The sequence below is a fragment of the Thalassophryne amazonica genome, chromosome 4 (assembly GCF_902500255.1).
Source record: "Thalassophryne amazonica chromosome 4, fThaAma1.1, whole genome shotgun sequence".
NCBI classification, from domain to species: domain Eukaryota; kingdom Metazoa; phylum Chordata; class Actinopteri; order Batrachoidiformes; family Batrachoididae; genus Thalassophryne; species Thalassophryne amazonica.
Genome location: NC_047106.1, coordinates 1,186,974 through 1,203,642, shown reverse-complemented (window position 1 = coordinate 1,203,642; position 16,669 = coordinate 1,186,974). Strand labels below are relative to the sequence as shown.

At 43.3% G+C, this 16,669-nt stretch overlaps 1 protein-coding gene across 5 annotated transcripts in view; it reads right to left on the bottom strand.

Annotated features, from left to right (window-relative positions):
• Nucleotides 1–16,669, bottom strand: part of atg16l1 (ATG16 autophagy related 16-like 1 (S. cerevisiae)) — a 164,587-nt gene that overhangs the window by 3,900 nt on the left and 144,018 nt on the right. For all 5 annotated transcript variants that reach the window (XM_034169002.1, XM_034169003.1, XM_034169004.1 and 2 more), the window contains 3 exons: nucleotides 14,974–15,123; nucleotides 13,455–13,502; nucleotides 13,196–13,297 (listed from right to left, as the gene is read on the bottom strand). In XM_034169002.1, the coding sequence (XP_034024893.1) occupies nucleotides 13,196–13,297; nucleotides 13,455–13,502; nucleotides 14,974–15,123 (300 nt within the window). The remainder of the gene's footprint in view (nucleotides 1–13,195; nucleotides 13,298–13,454; nucleotides 13,503–14,973; nucleotides 15,124–16,669) is intronic.

The following is a 16,669-nucleotide window of genomic DNA, read 5'->3' as shown; positions in this document are numbered from 1 at the left end:
TGGCATTTTTCCTCGGCGAAACTCCGCGGATAAGAGGAAACTGATTTGTATCTAACACACAGATCAGTGTCCGCGGACTTATAAAACTTACACAATGTCGTAAAAAAAGAGAACGCGTTGCGATAAGCATTTTAAAAACTCAGTGATGTTCACGATTAAAGAGTACATCACTAACACCCCACCCCCCGCCCCATGAGGAAAAGCCGCGGAGTTTTCACAGCCCTGCATCTTCTAAATCCACCATCACCTTATACAGATATAAAAGTGGATTAAAAGCAGAGCTCCTGTGTGAGTATTCATAATGTTAATATATTACCTGGTTTTAACTGATTCAGACATTTTATACTTTATGAATAGATACAATTCTTTTGTTTATTGTGATATTTTAGTTTTTTTTGTTTGGGAGTGGGTATTTGATAAGCCTCTTTGGTGTCTACCTCTCCCCTGTACAGTATGTTCATATTGTATTTTTTCTCTTTCTTTTTATTATTAGAATTTCATGTTTATACACACACACACACACATATATATACACATACATATATACAGTGAGGAAAATAAGTATTTGAACACCCTGCAGTTTTGCAAGTTCTCCCACTTAGAAATCATGGAGGGGTCTGAAATTTTCATCGTAGGTGCATGTCCACTGTGAGAGACATAATCTAAAATAAAAAAAAAAAAATCCAGAAATCACAATGTATGATTTTTTAATAATTTATTTGTATGTTTCTGCTGCAAATAAGTATTTGAACACCTACCAACCAGCAAGAATTCTGTCTCTCACAGACCTGTTATTTTTTCTTTAAGAAGCCCTCTTATTCTGCACTCTTTACCTGTATTAATTGCACCTGTTTGAACTCGTTACCTGTATAAAAGACACCTGTTCTCACACACAATCAATCACACACCAACCTGTCCACCATAGACCAAAGAGCTGTCTAAGGACACCAGGGACAAAACTGTAGACCTACACAAGGCTGGGATGGACTACAGGACAACAGGCAAGCAGCTTGGTAGAAGACAACAACTGTTATGATTATTTATTAGAAAGTGGAAGAAACACAAGATGACTGTCAATCTCCCTCGGTCTGGGATTCCATGCAAGATCTCACTTTGTGGGGTAAGCATGATTCTGAGAAAGCTCAGAACTACACAGGAGGACCTGGTCAATGACCTGAAGAGAGCTGGGACCACAGTCACAAAGATTACATTAGTAACACATGATGCTGTCATGGTTTAAAATCCTGCAGGGCAGCAAGGTCCCCCTGCTCAAGCCAGCACATGTCCAGGCCCGTCTGAAGTTCACCAGTGACCATCTGGATGATCCAGAGGAGGCATGGGAGAAGGTCATGTGGTCAGATGAGACCAGAATAGCGCTTTTTGGAATCAACTCCACTTACCATGTTTAGAGGATGAGAACAACCCCAAGAAAACCATCCCAACCGTGAAGCATGGGGGTGGAAACATCATACTCTGGGGTTGCTGGTGATCTCTGCTCCCCTCCACAGCATGTCTTTTTCCTGGTTCTCTCCCTCAGCCCCAACCAGTCCCAGCAGAAGACTGCCCCTCCCTGAGCCTGGTTCTGCTGGAGGTTTCTTCCTGTTAAAAGGGAGTTTTTCCTTCCCACTGTCGCCAAGTGCTTGCTCACAGGGGTCATTTTGACCGTTGGGGTTTTTCTGTAATTATTGTATGGCTTTTGCCTTACAATATAAAGTGCCTTGGGGCAACTGTTTGTTGTGATTTGGCGCTATATAAATAAAATTGATTTGATTTGATTTTGCTCTTCTGCAAAGGGGACAGGACGACTGCACCGTATTGAAGGGAGGGTGGATGGGGTCATGTATTGCAAGATTTTGGCAAACAACCTCCTTCTCTCAGTAAGAGCATTGAAGATGGGTCATGGCTGGGTCTTCCAGCATGACAATGACCCCAAACACACAGCCAGGGCAATAAGGAGGGGAATAAAGGAGAATAAAAAATGTACACACATATATGTGTGTGTGTACATTTTTTATTCTCTCTCTAATTGTGATTTTCATTGTGCTAAATAAATGAAATGAAAATAAATGAAATGAAAGCTAGGTAGGGAGGTGCCAGTCCGTGAACAATTTTATAGGTTAGTAGCAGAACCTTAAAATCTGATCTCACTGGGACAGGAAGCCAGAGAAGAGACGCCAAAATGGGTGTAATGTGGTCGACTGGTATGATGTCAACCATGCAAGGGCACTCCCAGTAATCCCAAAATGATTTTCCAGCCTATCAAGTAGAATATGATGATCTACTTTATCAAATGCAGCACTGAGATCTAACAGCAACACAACCGTAGTGGTGTCTGAATCCATTGTAAGCAGAAGATCATTCACCACTTTAGTGAGAGCCGTCTCTGTGGAATGATATTTTCTAAAAGCAGACTGCAGTGGCTCAAAGAGATTATTCTCAGTAAGATAGTCCACGAGCTGCTGTGACACCACTTTTTCCAGAATTTTAGAGCAAAATGACAGATTTAAAGATAAACTTTATTGATCTCACAGAGGAGAAATTCACATGTTATGTCAGCTCTTAAAAACAGACAAGGTGGGTGCAAGTAGAGGAAAATGTTCATCAAACAGCGTGTGCAAGGATAAGCAATAATAATAATAATACTTGGAACAGTACAAGACATAAGAAATGAGGTAGAAATAGAATATGTATGTGTGTATATATGGGTGATTCTTTAACTACGGGCACTATTGGCCTTGTAAATGTAATTTCCACCACACCATTGCCTTACAATATAAAGCGCATTGGGGCAACTGTTTGTTGTGATTTGGCGCTATATACATGTGCTCTGATGTTACTGTTTATCTCCATAGAAACTACCCACACAATCTTTCATACAAACTTTTTAAAGGGACATTATTGTTGTGGTGGAAATTACGGCAATAGTGTGGGACAACTACATTTCGTTTAAAAAAAAAAAAAAAAAATCACAGTTGTATGACATTGAATACCCCAATTATGTTTTGATTATTTTACTGATATTTTATTCAGAGATATTTTAAAACATTAGAAAAAACATTTCTTTACCATTCATTTTTATCATTGAAGATCAAAAGTCGGTGTGGGACAAGCACAAAACGGCAATATTTGCTTATAATGATGCTGATAAAAGGTGAAAAAGTCATCATAGACTACTAGAACAAATTTCTTAACACACTTTCATTGTAAAGATAACTATAAAAGTGTGAAATTTCCCCTTTTTTCTGTTTTTCATACAATATGATCAAAGGACATAAGTGCCCGTAGTCTAAGAATCACCCATAAGGGGTGCATGACTGTAGCAGCTTTGGGGATGAAGTGGTTAAAGTTCACCATCCCCAAGAACTCCTGCAGGGCTCGCACTGTGGTGGATCACAGGAGATTCAGAGCCGTCTCTACCTTAGATGGGAGGGGTACAGCTCTGTCTTTTATGACTGTGCCCCATTGTAAAGATAACTATAAAAGTGTGAAATTTCCTCTTTTTTCTTTTTTCATAAAATATGATCAAGGGACAAAAGTGGTCTAAGAAGACCACTTTAGACCACTTAGACCACTTTTGTCCCTTGATCATATTTTATGAAAAAAGAACAAAAAAATAAATAAAAAAATAAATTATTATATATATATATATATACACACACACACAGGGAGTGTTCAGAATAATAGTAGTGCTATGTGACTAAAAAGATTAATCCAGGTTGAGTATATTTCTTATTGTTACATGGGAAACAAGTTACCAGTAGATTCAGGAGATTCTCACAAATCCAACAAGACTAAGCATTCATGATATGCACACTCTTAAGGCTATGAAATTGGACTATTAATAAAAAAAGTAGAAAAGGGGGTGTTCACAATAATAGCAGCATCTGCTGTTGACGCTACAAACTCAAAACTATTATGTTCAAACTGCTTTTTTTTTAGCAATCCTGTGAATTACTAAACTAGTATTTAGTTGTATAACCACAGTTTTTCATGATTTCTTCACATCTGCGAGGCATTAATTTTGTTGGTTTGGAACCAAGATTTTGCCCGTTTACTAGGGTGCTTGGGGTCATTGTCTTGATGAAACACCCATTTCAAGTATGACCTCTTCAAGTATTTTGACATATCCAAACTGATCCATGATACCTGGTATGCGATATATAGGCCCAACACCATAGTAGGAGAAACATGCCCATATCATGATGCTTGCACCACCATGCTTCACTGTCTTCACTGTGAACCGTGGCTTGAATTCAGAGTTCCTTGGCAAATTGTAACCTCTTCTGCACATGTCTTATTTAACAGAGGGACTTTGCAGGGGATTCTTGCAAATAAATTAGCTTCACACAGGCGTCTTCTAACTGTCACAGCACTTACAGGTAACTCCAGACCGTCTTTGATCATCCTGGAGCTGATCAATGGGTGAGCCTTTGCCATTCTGGTTATTCTTCTGTCCATTTTGATGGTTGTTTTCTGTTTTCTTCCACGCGTCTGTTTTTTTTTGTCCATTTTAAAGCATTGGAGATCATTGTAGATGAACAGCCTATAATTATTTGCACCTGCGTATAAGTTTTCCCCTCTCCAATCAACTTTTTAATCAAACTACGCTGTTCTTCTGAACAATGTCTTGAACGTCCCATTTTCCTCAGGCTTTCAAAGAGAAAAGCATGTTCAATAGGTGCTGGCTTCATCCTTACATAGGGGACACCTGATTCACACCTGTTTGTTCCACAAAATTGATGAACTCACTGACTGAATGCCACACTACTATTATTGTGAACATCCCCTTTTCTACTTTTTTTTTTTTTACTAATAGCCCAATTTCATAGCCTTATGAGTGTGCATATCATGAATGCTTGGGCTTGTTGGATTCGTGAGAATCTACTGAATCTACTGGTACCTTGTTTCCCATGTAACAATAAGAAATGTACTCAAAACCTGGTTTAATCGGTTTAGTCACATAGCACTACTATTATTCTGAACACTACTATTATAAACATGAATGGGATTGAAAAGGAGATAGGAGCATCTTCCTTACAATATGTCAATCAATCAATCAATCAATTTTTTATATAGCGCCAAATCACAACAAACAGTTGCCCCAAGGCGCTTTATATTGTAAGGCAAGGCCATACAATAATTATGTAAAACCCCAACGGTCAAAACGACCCCCTGTGAGCAAGCACTTGGCTATAGTGGGAAGGAAAAACTCCCTTTTAACAGGAAGAAACCTCCAGCAGAACCAGGCTCAGGGAGTTTAGATGTGAAGTGGAGTTTAGATGTGATAAGGTGACATTAGTGCAGGGATTTGTAAACGAGTTGTTATTGCACATGATTTGTGGACATATTAATATTGCACGTGATTTGTGGACATATTATTGCATGTGGTTATTTCACAGTGTTATTGTACAGTCTGACAGAAGCAGGGAGGAACGACCTGCGGTATCGTTCCTTCTTGCACTGAGGGTGCCTCAGTCTGTCACTGAACGAGCTGGTCAGTTCCACTACAGTCCGGTGCATAGGGTGAGAGGAGTTGTTCATGATGGATTTGAACTTGGTTAACACCCTCCTCTCAGCCACCTCCTCCAGAGAGTCCAGAGGACAGCCCAGGACAGAGCTGGATTTCCTGACCAACTTGTTCAGTCTCTTTCTCTCCCGCGCTGTGCTGCCCGGGGCCCAACAGACGACAGCATAGAGGAGAGCAGAGGCTCCACCAGAGTCATAGGTCTTAAGCAGAGACCTGCTCACGCCAAAGGATCTCAGTCTCCTCAGGAGGTGAAGGCAACTCTGGCCTTTCTTGTACAGGGTGTCGGTGTTGTGAGTCCAGTCCAGTTTGCTGTTGAGGTGAACACCCAGGTTTCTGAAACTGTCCACAGTCTTTATGTCCTCCCCCTGGATGTTCACCGGTGGGTGAGGTGGTGGTTTCCTCCTGAAGTCGATCACCATCTCCGTCATCTTACTGGTGTCGAGACACAAGTGGTTACACTCACACCAGTCCATGAAGTCTGTGATGACCAACCGGTACTCCAGCTCGTTCACCTCAGACACACGACCCACAATGACGGAGTCATCAGAGAACTTCTGGAGGTGGCAGCTGTCTGTGTTGTAGGTGAAGTCCGAGGTGTAGAGGGTGAAGAAGAAAGGCGAGAGGACGGCAGCTGTCAGACTGACAGCTGCGCAGCCGCACTTACTGCAGGCGGTCAGTGAGGTAGTCGATGGTCCAGGCGGCGAGGTGTCCATCCACACCTGCCTCCTCTAGCTTCCCCCACAGCAGTGCCGGTCTGACGGTGTTGAAAGCACTGGAGAAATCAAAGAACATGACTCTCACAGCGCTCCCGCCGGTCTCCAAGTGGGTGAGCACGCGCTGCAGTAGGGAGATGACAGCGTCATCTACCCCGATGTTGGGCCTGTAGGCGAACTACAGTGGGTCCAGGGTGTAGCTAACCACGGTGAAGAGGTGAGACAGGACGAGCCGTGTTTTGGGAACCGGGAACACACAGGAGGTCTTCCACAGAGTGGGGACCACCCCCAGGCTGAGGCTCATGTTGAAGATGTGGCTGAGGACCTCACAGAGCTCATCTGCACAGGTCCTCAGCAGCCTTGGGGGGATCCCATCAGGTCCTGCTGCTTTCCTCTGCTTCAGCCGCAGGAGCTGACCTCTCACCTCGGTTGGAGTTACAGTGAGGGGGGAGCCGAGGTGGGCTGGTGCTGAATACAGTCACGGAGGAGGAGGGACAAGGTCCGGGGTGCAGTGGAGGTGACCAGGGGGTAGAAGGTGGGGGGTCAGAGGGACTGGAGGGCTGGCTGCTGGAGACGTGCAGGGCCGGGAGCAGGCGTGGAGGAGCCAAAACGGTTAAAGTAGCTGTTTAGTTCCTCTGAAAACCGAGAATCCCCATCTGCAGTCCTGCAGGCACCCTGCCCAAATCCGGAGGCGGTCTTGAGGCCTCTCCACATGTCCCTGATGTTGTTCTGGGCCGGCTGCACCTCCATCTTCCCTCCATACACCTTCTTGGCTGCACGGATCTTCCACCAGTCTGTGGTTCTGAAAAAGTCCCTCAGCCTCTCAGTGGCCTCTTCAGTCCAGAGTTTCACTGACCTTTTCTGCACTGGCTCTCTTCTCACCCTGGGTGTGTATTGGGGGAGCAGATAGACGAGACTGTGATCAGAGCATCCCAGTGGGGGGAGGGGGTGGAGGTGTAAAGCCCCTTTCACACCAGGGCTGCTCCTGGTTGCTCCCAGTTGCGCTGTGCGTCATTATGACGATGCCACGTGGAAGCAACTCAGTGCCGAGACGATGCAGCTTGGCGCCACAACAGCGCGAGGTGCGCAAAGGAGGAAGCAAGTCAGCCGCCGAAAAATTAAACCTGCTTAATTTTTTGGCGTCCTGTGCTCAACGCAGAAAGGAAGTGACCTGGTACTTTTTGGCAAGGGCTGAAGGCTCGAAGCCGCTGGCGGGGGGTATTTCTGTCAAGGTGTTCATAATCAGAAACCTTGGTTCAACAAAGTGCAAACTCTGATTAGTGAGCATGACTCTGCACTGAAATCAGGACTGGAGTACAGAGGTGCAGCAGAGACTGAGGAAGGGCATCAAAGAAGTTAAACGCAGACACAAAGAGCGCATAGAGGAGCATTTTAACACCACCAGCTCCAAGAACATGTGGCAGGGGACAAAAACTCTCACTGGATATAGAATAAGCAGAGCAGCCCCGAACTCCACGGACAGCTCCCTGCCTAACACCCTGATCCAGTTCTTTGCTCGATTTAACCAGCAGAATGCAAAGACCACCTGGCAGCCAGATCTACCAGAGGAAGACCACTGGATACAGCTCCATCAACACCAGGTCAAAGCTGCCTTGAACAGACTCCACATCAGGAAGGTAGAAGGGCCAGATAGGGTCTCTGAATGCATCCTTAAGGCCTGCGCTGAACAGTTGGAAGGAGTGTTCACCACCATCTTCAACCTCTGGCTGCTGCAGTGTGTTGTCCTTACATGCTTTAAGTCCACCACAATCATCCCGGTATCCAAGAAAAGAATGGCGAGCTGCTTGAATGACTATCGTCCAGTTGCATTTACGCCAATATTCACAAAATGTTTGGAGAGATTAGTTCAAGATTAGCGGTCAAATAGATCCACTGACGATGCAGTTAGAACAGCTCTGCACACTGCACTGTCACACCTGGACAACAGCAATACATACGAGGTCTGTTAGAAAAGTATCGGACCTTTTTATTTTTTTTGCAAAAACCTGATGGATTTGAATCACGTGTGTTTGCATGAGCAAACCTTGAACCTTTGTGCGCATGCGTGAACTTTTTCCACGCCTGTCGATTGCGTCATTTCCTGGTAAGCAGCCTTTCTGTGGGACGTGTGCAGTGCGCTCAGCGGATTTTTATTTCAAGGAAAAAGACGGAACAACTGGAGCAGTGCCGCATCAAATTTTGCCAGAAACTCGGCGACAGCCAGGTGGAAACCATTCGGATGATTCAGAAACTCCAGATAACTTTCATCCTCAGTTGGACAACCACCTGTAGTTCGCTCTTCTTTAACAGCACAAGATTTCCTGGATTACTTTGAGAAGAAAATAGAAGACATTAGGTTAAACATATCCCAGCATGCCTTAACCCAGCCACTACACCCTGCTATTGAGGTGGGCGCCACTACTGAGGTATTACCTAGATTTACAGAATTTGATAGTATCTCACTAGACGTGCTGACGAAACTCGTACGTCAACAAAAATCACAACCTATACCAACAGAACTGTTTAAGGACGTGTGGTCCACTCTTGGGCCGACTGTGCTAGAAATGATTAATCTCTCATTAACTTCTGGATCTGTTCCTATACTCAACAAAAATATAAACGCAACACTTTTGGTTTTGCTCACATTTTGTATGAGATGAACTCAAAGATCTAAAACTTTTTCCTACATACACAATATCACCATTTCCCTCAAATATTGTTCAGAAACCAGTCGAAATCTGTGATAGTGAGCACTTCTTTGCTGAGATAATCCATCCCCCCTCACAGGTGTGCCATATCACGATGCTGATTAGACACCATGATTAGTGCACAGGTGTGCCTAAGACTGCCCACAATAAAAGGCCACTCTAAAAGGTGCAGTTTTGTTTTATTGGGGGGGGGGGGGGGGATACCAGTCAGTATCTGGTGTGACCACCATTTGCCTCATGCAGTGCAACACATCTCCTTCGCATCATCCGTGAAGAGAACACCTCTCCAACGTGCCAAACGCCAGCGAATGTGAGCATTTGCCCACTCAAGTCGGTTACGACGACGAACTGGAGTCAGGTCAAGACCCGGATGAGGACGACGAGCATGCAGATGAGCTTCCCTGAGACAGTTTGACAGTTTGTGCAAAAATTCTTTGGTTATGCAAACCGATTGTTCCAGCAGCTGTCCGAGTGGCTGGTCTCAGATGATCTTGGAGGTGAACATGCTGGATGTGGAGGTCCTGGGCTGGTGTGGTTACACGTGGTCTGCGGTTGAGGCTGGTTGGATGTACTGCCAAATTCTCTGAAACGCCTTTGGAGATGGCTTATGGTAGAGAAATGAACATTCAATACACGAGCAACAGCTCTGATTGACATTCCTGCTGTCAGCATGCCAATTGCACGCTCCCTCAAATGTTGCGACATCTGTGGCATTGTGCTGTGTGATAAAACTGCACCTTTCAGAGTGGCCTTTTATTGTGGGCAGTCTAAGGCACACCTGTGCACTAATCATGGTGTCTAATCAGCATCTTAATATGGCACACCTGTGAGGTGGGATGGATTATCTCAGCAAAGGAGAAGTGCTCACTATCACAGATTTAGACTGGTTTGTGAACAATATTTGAGAGAAATGGTGATATTGTGTATGTGGAAAAAGTTTTAGATCTTTGAGTTCATCTCATACAAAATGGGAGCAAAACCAAAAGTGTTGCGTTTATATTTTTGTTGAGTGTAAATGTTTCAAATCTGCAGTGATTAAACCATTACTTAAGAAACCTAATCTTGACCCTAGTGTACTGAAAAACTATCGGCCGATATCAAATCTATCGTTTTGCTCTAAAATTCTGAAAAAAGTGGTGTCACAGCAGCTCGTAGACTATCTTACTGAGAATAATCTCTTTGAGCCGCTGCAGTCTGCTTTCAGAAAATATCATTCCACAGAGACGGCTCTCACTAAAGTGGTGAATGATCTTCTGCTTACAATGGATTCGGACACGACTACGGTTCTGGTGCTGTTAGACCTCAGTGCTGCGTTTGATACCGTGGATCATCATATTCTACTTGATAGGCTGGAAAATCACTTTGGGATTACTGGGAGTGCCCTTGCATGGCTGACGTCATACCTGACCAGTTGTTCTCACTGTGTTTTGTACAGTAACACTACCTCTAACCTTAATGACATGGAATTTGGGGTTCCACAGGGGTCCGTCTTAGGCCCCGTGCTTTTCTCCCTTTATATAGCATCCCTTGGGCACATATTGTGGCATTTTGGGATTACCCTTCACTGCTATGCTGATGATACTCAGTTATATGCCGATAACTGCTGGTAATCTCATTCACATAAAATCCTTAGAAGATTGCCTTGCATCAGTGAGAAGTTGGATGTCTAGAAACTTCCTACTTTTAAACTCTGATAAGACTGAAATGATGGTTTTGGTCCAGTGAGACATCAGCATCAATTTGACCAGTTAACGCTTAGCCTAGGCTCGTGTGTCATACATCACACTGACAAAGTGAGTAACCTTGGGGTAATTTTTGATCCTACAGTGTCCTTTGACCTCCACATTAGAGATATTACTAGGACTGCTTTCTTCCACCTGCGAAATATAGTGAAGATTCGTCCCATTCTGTCTATGGCTGATGCTGAGACCCTGATCCATGCATTTATCTCTTCGAGACTGGACTACTGCAATGTTCTATTTTCTGGTTTACCGCAGTCCAGCATTAGGACTCTCCAATTGGTCCAAAATGCTGCTGCCAGACTTTTGACACGAAGCAGAAAGTTCGACCACATTATACCCATTTTGGCGTCTCTTCACTGGCTTCCTGTCCCAGTGAGATCAGATTTTAAGGTTCTGCTACTAACCTATAAAATTATTCATGAACTAGCACCTCCCTACCTAGCTGACCTAATTAAACCTTATGTACCGGCCCGGGCTTTATGTTCTCAGGGTGCAGGACTACTTTGTGTCCCTAAGGTGAATAAGAAGTCTGCGGGTCATAGAGCTTTCTCTTATCGTGCCCCTGTTCTGTGGAATGATCTCCCTGCCTCAATAAAACAGTCAGATTCTGTGGAGACTTTCAAGTCCAGACTTAAGACACACTTATTTTCCCTTTCATATGGCTTGCATACTGGTATAGATTTGTTTTACGCTTTTTACGCTTTCAATTCATTTAATTAGTAAACGGAGTGTGCCGCGGCCTCATCTTTACCTAAATTCTGGGTCTTTTAGTGAAGTTTAGGGCTAGTGGCCGATGATCACCCTAGTATTTCTCTGTTTTTCTTGTTTAATGCTGACAAATTATACAGTATTTTTTGTCTTTCTGATGCCTGATTCTGTTTTTTCTCTCTGTTTAAGGTGCAGCTCCATCCAGAGATGGGTGTGGTGTGTGTTTCTGTAACCGTCCTGTCTTGTGCACCAACAGCATTTCCTGTATATTCGTTTTGTGAATTGTTCTGTAATTTATGTTTGTATCATAGCCCAAGCAGAGGGTCACCCCTTTGAGTCTGGTCTGCTTGAGGTTACTTCCTCAGAGGGAGTTTTACCTACTACTGCTGCTCTGGGGGTTGGTAAGGTTAGACCTTATGGACTGCATTTGACCTTACCTGTGTGAAGCACCTTGAGGCATCTCTGTTGTGATTTGGCGCGATATAAATGAAAATAAATTGATATATATATATATATATATATATATATATATATATATAAAAAAACACATTGTCATTATGGGGGACTGTATGTAGAATTTTGAGGGGAAAAATGAATTCCATCCATTTTGGATAAAAGGTTGAAACATAAAATGTGGGGAAAGTGCAGCTCTGTGAATACTTTTTGGATGCACTGTTTATCCATGAAAACCTTGATTTTCTTTGACAGTTTTACTCATCTCAGGATACGATGGATCCATTTCACACAGTGACCACACAAACCTCTAAAGGGTTAAAGGTCAAGGTCAAAATTTTCCTAAAGCAAATAGAACCCAGTCTTATCAAGGCACCAGGCCCGTTACTGCCATCTATGGCTCGTGGATGAGACTCCAGTCTATCACTGGTTACCTCCCCGACCAACACCAGGACCCACTAAGACCCATGTGGGCAATATTCAGAACCTCACATTTTACAAACTGACTTCAGAAAAGGTTTCAATCTTTACCAAACAATTCAATAAGATTTATGAAGACAATGGGAGGTTTGCATTTATAATATGATATGTTGAGATTTTGGGTTATTGCAAATGTAACAAAATTAAATTTTATTGTTTGCCTTTTTGGACGAGCTGGACTATGGACATTTTCTATGGTTAATTTAGACACCTTCTCTGAATAATAAAAAGAACTAGACATCTGTAATCAAGCTGGCTGTCCGGGTGTCTTCCCTCACTCGTCTGTCAGAGTCGTCCGGGTGTCTTCCCTCACTCGTCTCCTTCTTGCAGCATCTTAAGAACTGCCTCCCTCAGACAGATTTACCACATAGGACCACACTGTACTTCTGTATGACTGATGGAAACAAAGTTAAAAAAACTGGCTGTAAAAGTGATGATTTGTACTAAAAGAATCCTCATGCTTACTTTCTTCGGGACTGTCTACAAACATGGTTTAGGTCAGATTTTTGAACTAAGCTGAAAAATGACACAAAAACGTCCAGACTGCTTCATGCTTCATGTCCAAGTCGGACCAGAAGCAGGCCATGATCACTTTGTCCTCATTACGTCACAACGCTGGCTTTTACTGACTTTGAATTCCTGTGTTTACAAATGATAGATGACCGACAACATGGTTCATCTGTCCCCTCACTGCACTTTAGAGACAAACAGGCCGAGCGCGGCATCTCCTAGAGAGACAGCAAAGCACCAGGACCTGGATCAGAGTCAGGAGGTCTCCAATACCAAGGACAGGAAAAGCAATCCATTTAGGATTTAGACAAATCCACAGTCTCATTGAGGTTCTGAGTCTAGTCTGGTACTTACTTGTGGTTTTTGTCCAAAGTGTTCTCCACTTTCCCTGTCAGGACATTCCAGATGTACAGAATCCCGTCAGCTGATCCACCGGCCACGTACCTGCCATCAGGACTGGAAACAAACCGAAAATAACATCAGCTGCAGTGAACAAAACCCGCCTCACACGGCCCGACGCCACACCAGGCGACACCGCGGCCACAGGACTCAAGGGATCCAGGGACTGATCCCTGTGATATATCATGGAAAGAAGACAGAAGCTGGAACTAACCTGAAGGTGACTCGGGTCCAGTCTGCACCACACTTGAAACCCTGAGCACTGAACACACAAAGAGCAGATATTAAAACAATCAACAGGAATCTTTGAAAATACAGAAGCTTAATTCATAAATACGAGCCGTTTCTGTTTCCTGGTCAACAAAGGATGAGCAGAATATTTGATAAGGTTGATTTTCCCTTCATATTTAGAATAAGGTAACAAAAAATGAAATCACTGGCAAAAAGAAAAAATAAAAATGACCCATTTTCTCATATATAGAGGGTGTCCCAAAAAAAGTGGCAAACTCATTTGTCTCTAATTCTGCTAATCAAGCTACACCGTGAGACAAAAAAGTATTTGATCCACTGTCCATTTTGCAACTTTTCCCACCTCTAAATAATGTAGAGGTCTGTAATTTTTATCGTAGGTACACTTCAACTGTGACAGAGAACTCCCCCCCCAAAATCCAGAAAATCACATTGTATGATTTTTAAATAATTTGCATTTTATTGCATGAAATAAGTATTTGATCCAATAGAAAAACAGACCTTAATATTTGGTACAGTAGACTTTGTTTGCAATTACAGAGGTCAAACGTTTCCTGTAGTTTTTCACCAGGTTTTCACACACTGCAGCAGGGATTTTGTTCCACTCCTCCATACAGATCTTCTCCAGATCTTTCAGATTTGGAGTTTCAGCTCCCTCCAAAGATTTTCTATTGAGTTCAGGTCTGGAGACTGGCCAGGCCACTCCAGGACCTTGAAATGCTTCTTACAGAGCCCCTCCTTAGTTGCCCTGGCTGTGTGTTTGGGGTCATTGTCATGCTGGAAGACCCAGCCATCATTGACCCATCTTCAATGCTCTTACTGAGGGAAGGAGGTTGTTTGTTTCCACCCCCATGCTTCACAGTTGGGATGGTTTTCTTGGGGTTGTTCTCATCCTCTAAACATGGTAAGTGGAATTGATTCCAAAAAGCTCTATTCTGGTCTCATCTGACCACATGACCTTCTCCCATGGCTCCTCTGGATCATCCAGATGGTCACTGGTGATAGTGCAGCAGATAACTGAAACAATCGTGCAAATGGTGATACAAGCACCAAATATGGCACAAATTCTCCTTAGACATTACTCTTTTGAAAAAACTGACTGGCCACTTGAATTTTCATAATCAACGGTCCAATAACCCTCCCCATCTTTTTTTAAATTCTCATCAGATCTCTCATATGTGGCCTTTTAGCAGCCGAATTTACAGAAATCTATCGTGGCGATGGAAAACACACACACAGTAAAATTACACAAAATAAATGCTGCAGGCTAGTTATTATTTTAAATATCAATGACTGCAGCAGATTGAATCCCTATAAACAATCAATTCAAAACTCACTGATGATGAGCAGCAGCTCAGGACAACCAGGAGTTTGTGGACTCACTGTCCCACAGTCTGTTCTCTCTGAACGGTCAGCATTAGTTTTTTTGCGACTGGTGCAAAACAGATTCTTTTCAAACAGCGTTCTCCTGCCGCGTACTGAACCTGAAGTTGTGCCTGATGGCGTTGGTGCGCAGGTCGATGATTTTGACCGTGTCATCCCTGGAGCAGGTCAGCAGCTCAGTGCGGTCGTGGTTCAGATCTAGAGAGGTCACTCGACCCAACAGCTCCAACTCTCGAACAATACTTTCAGCCCTGGACATAAAAAAACAAAAACAAACAAAAAATTAAATAAAAGCAGCTCAGACTGAAGCTTTTGGCCCCAAAGGGTCAGGACAGACACTAGAATGGTACCCTTCTCATTCGTGCTTTTCTGACAGTTCTACATCTGACGCTTAACAAAAATGTAGGACAGAAATATTTAATTTATGTAATTTATATTGCACCAAATAACAAAGTTGCCTCAAGCCCTTCACAAAAGTAAGGTCTAACCTTACCAACATAAATAGTAAATAGACTGCATTTATATCGCGATTTTCCATCTGCATCAGACGCTCAAAGCACTTTACAAATAATGCCTCACATTCACCCCGATGTCAGGCTGCTGCAACACAAGGCGCTCACTACACACCGGGAGCAACTAGGGGATTATGTACCTTGCCCAAGGGCCCTTAGTGATTTTCTGGTCAGGCTGGAATTTGAACCGAGGATCCTCTGGTGTCAAGCCCAACTCTTAACCACTAGACCATCACCTCCCCTCAACACTGAATGTTAAAGGTTCCCAAATAACAAAAATAAAATATATAAACTTCCAGAACTACAATAACAGTTTGTGGCATGAATTTAATCCAAAAATAAACTTCAGGTCTTAAGGTACAGAGCATCCAGAAACTTTTCACAGGGCTTCACTTTTTCCACAATTTATGTTACAGCCTTATTCCAAAAACTAAGTCCTTCATTTTCACTCGGGATCGCCACAGCAGATCCAAGGTGGATCTCCATGTTGATTTGGCACAGGTTTTACACCGGATGACCTTCCTGACACAACTCCACATTACAGGGAGACATGTGACGGGGCGGGGGTTGAACCAGAAACCTCCCACACTGAAACCAAACACACTAACCACTTGGCCCTGCTACAACCTTATTCCAAAATGGAGTAAATCAATGCTTCCTCAAAATTCTACTCACACCCCATAATGACAACATGGAAAACAGTTTTTCATTTTTTTGCATATTTATTAAAAATAAGATAACCTAATAAATCACGCGTACATAAGTATTCACAGCCTTTGCTCAGTACTTTGTTGATGCCCCTTTGGCAGCAATTCCAGCCTCAAGTCTTCTTGACTATGATGCCACAAGCTTGGTGCACCTATCTTTGGCTAGTTTGGTCCATTCCTCTTTGCAGCACCTCTCAAGCTCCATCAGGTTGGATGTGGAGCGTCGGTGCACAGACATTTTCAGATCTCTCCAGAGATGTTCAGTCGGATTCCGGTCTGGACTCTGGCTGGGTCACTCAAGGACATTCAGAATCGTCCTGAAGCCACTCCTTTGTGGGGAACCAGTGGAGGCTGTAACCTGATCTGAAACAGTTCCATTCACTCTCGCTTTCTGTGTCCTGTCAGTTAAAAAGTCACTGAGATCAAAACCTCTTTTATATGGATGACCTGGCCAAGAAAGGCAGCAGCACATGTCACAGTGGACAGCTTAACATCAACATGAGAACATTGGTGACAAATAAAATACAATCATCAGTAACACTGCACATGGTGTAAAGTCTCAAACAGATTTAGAAACA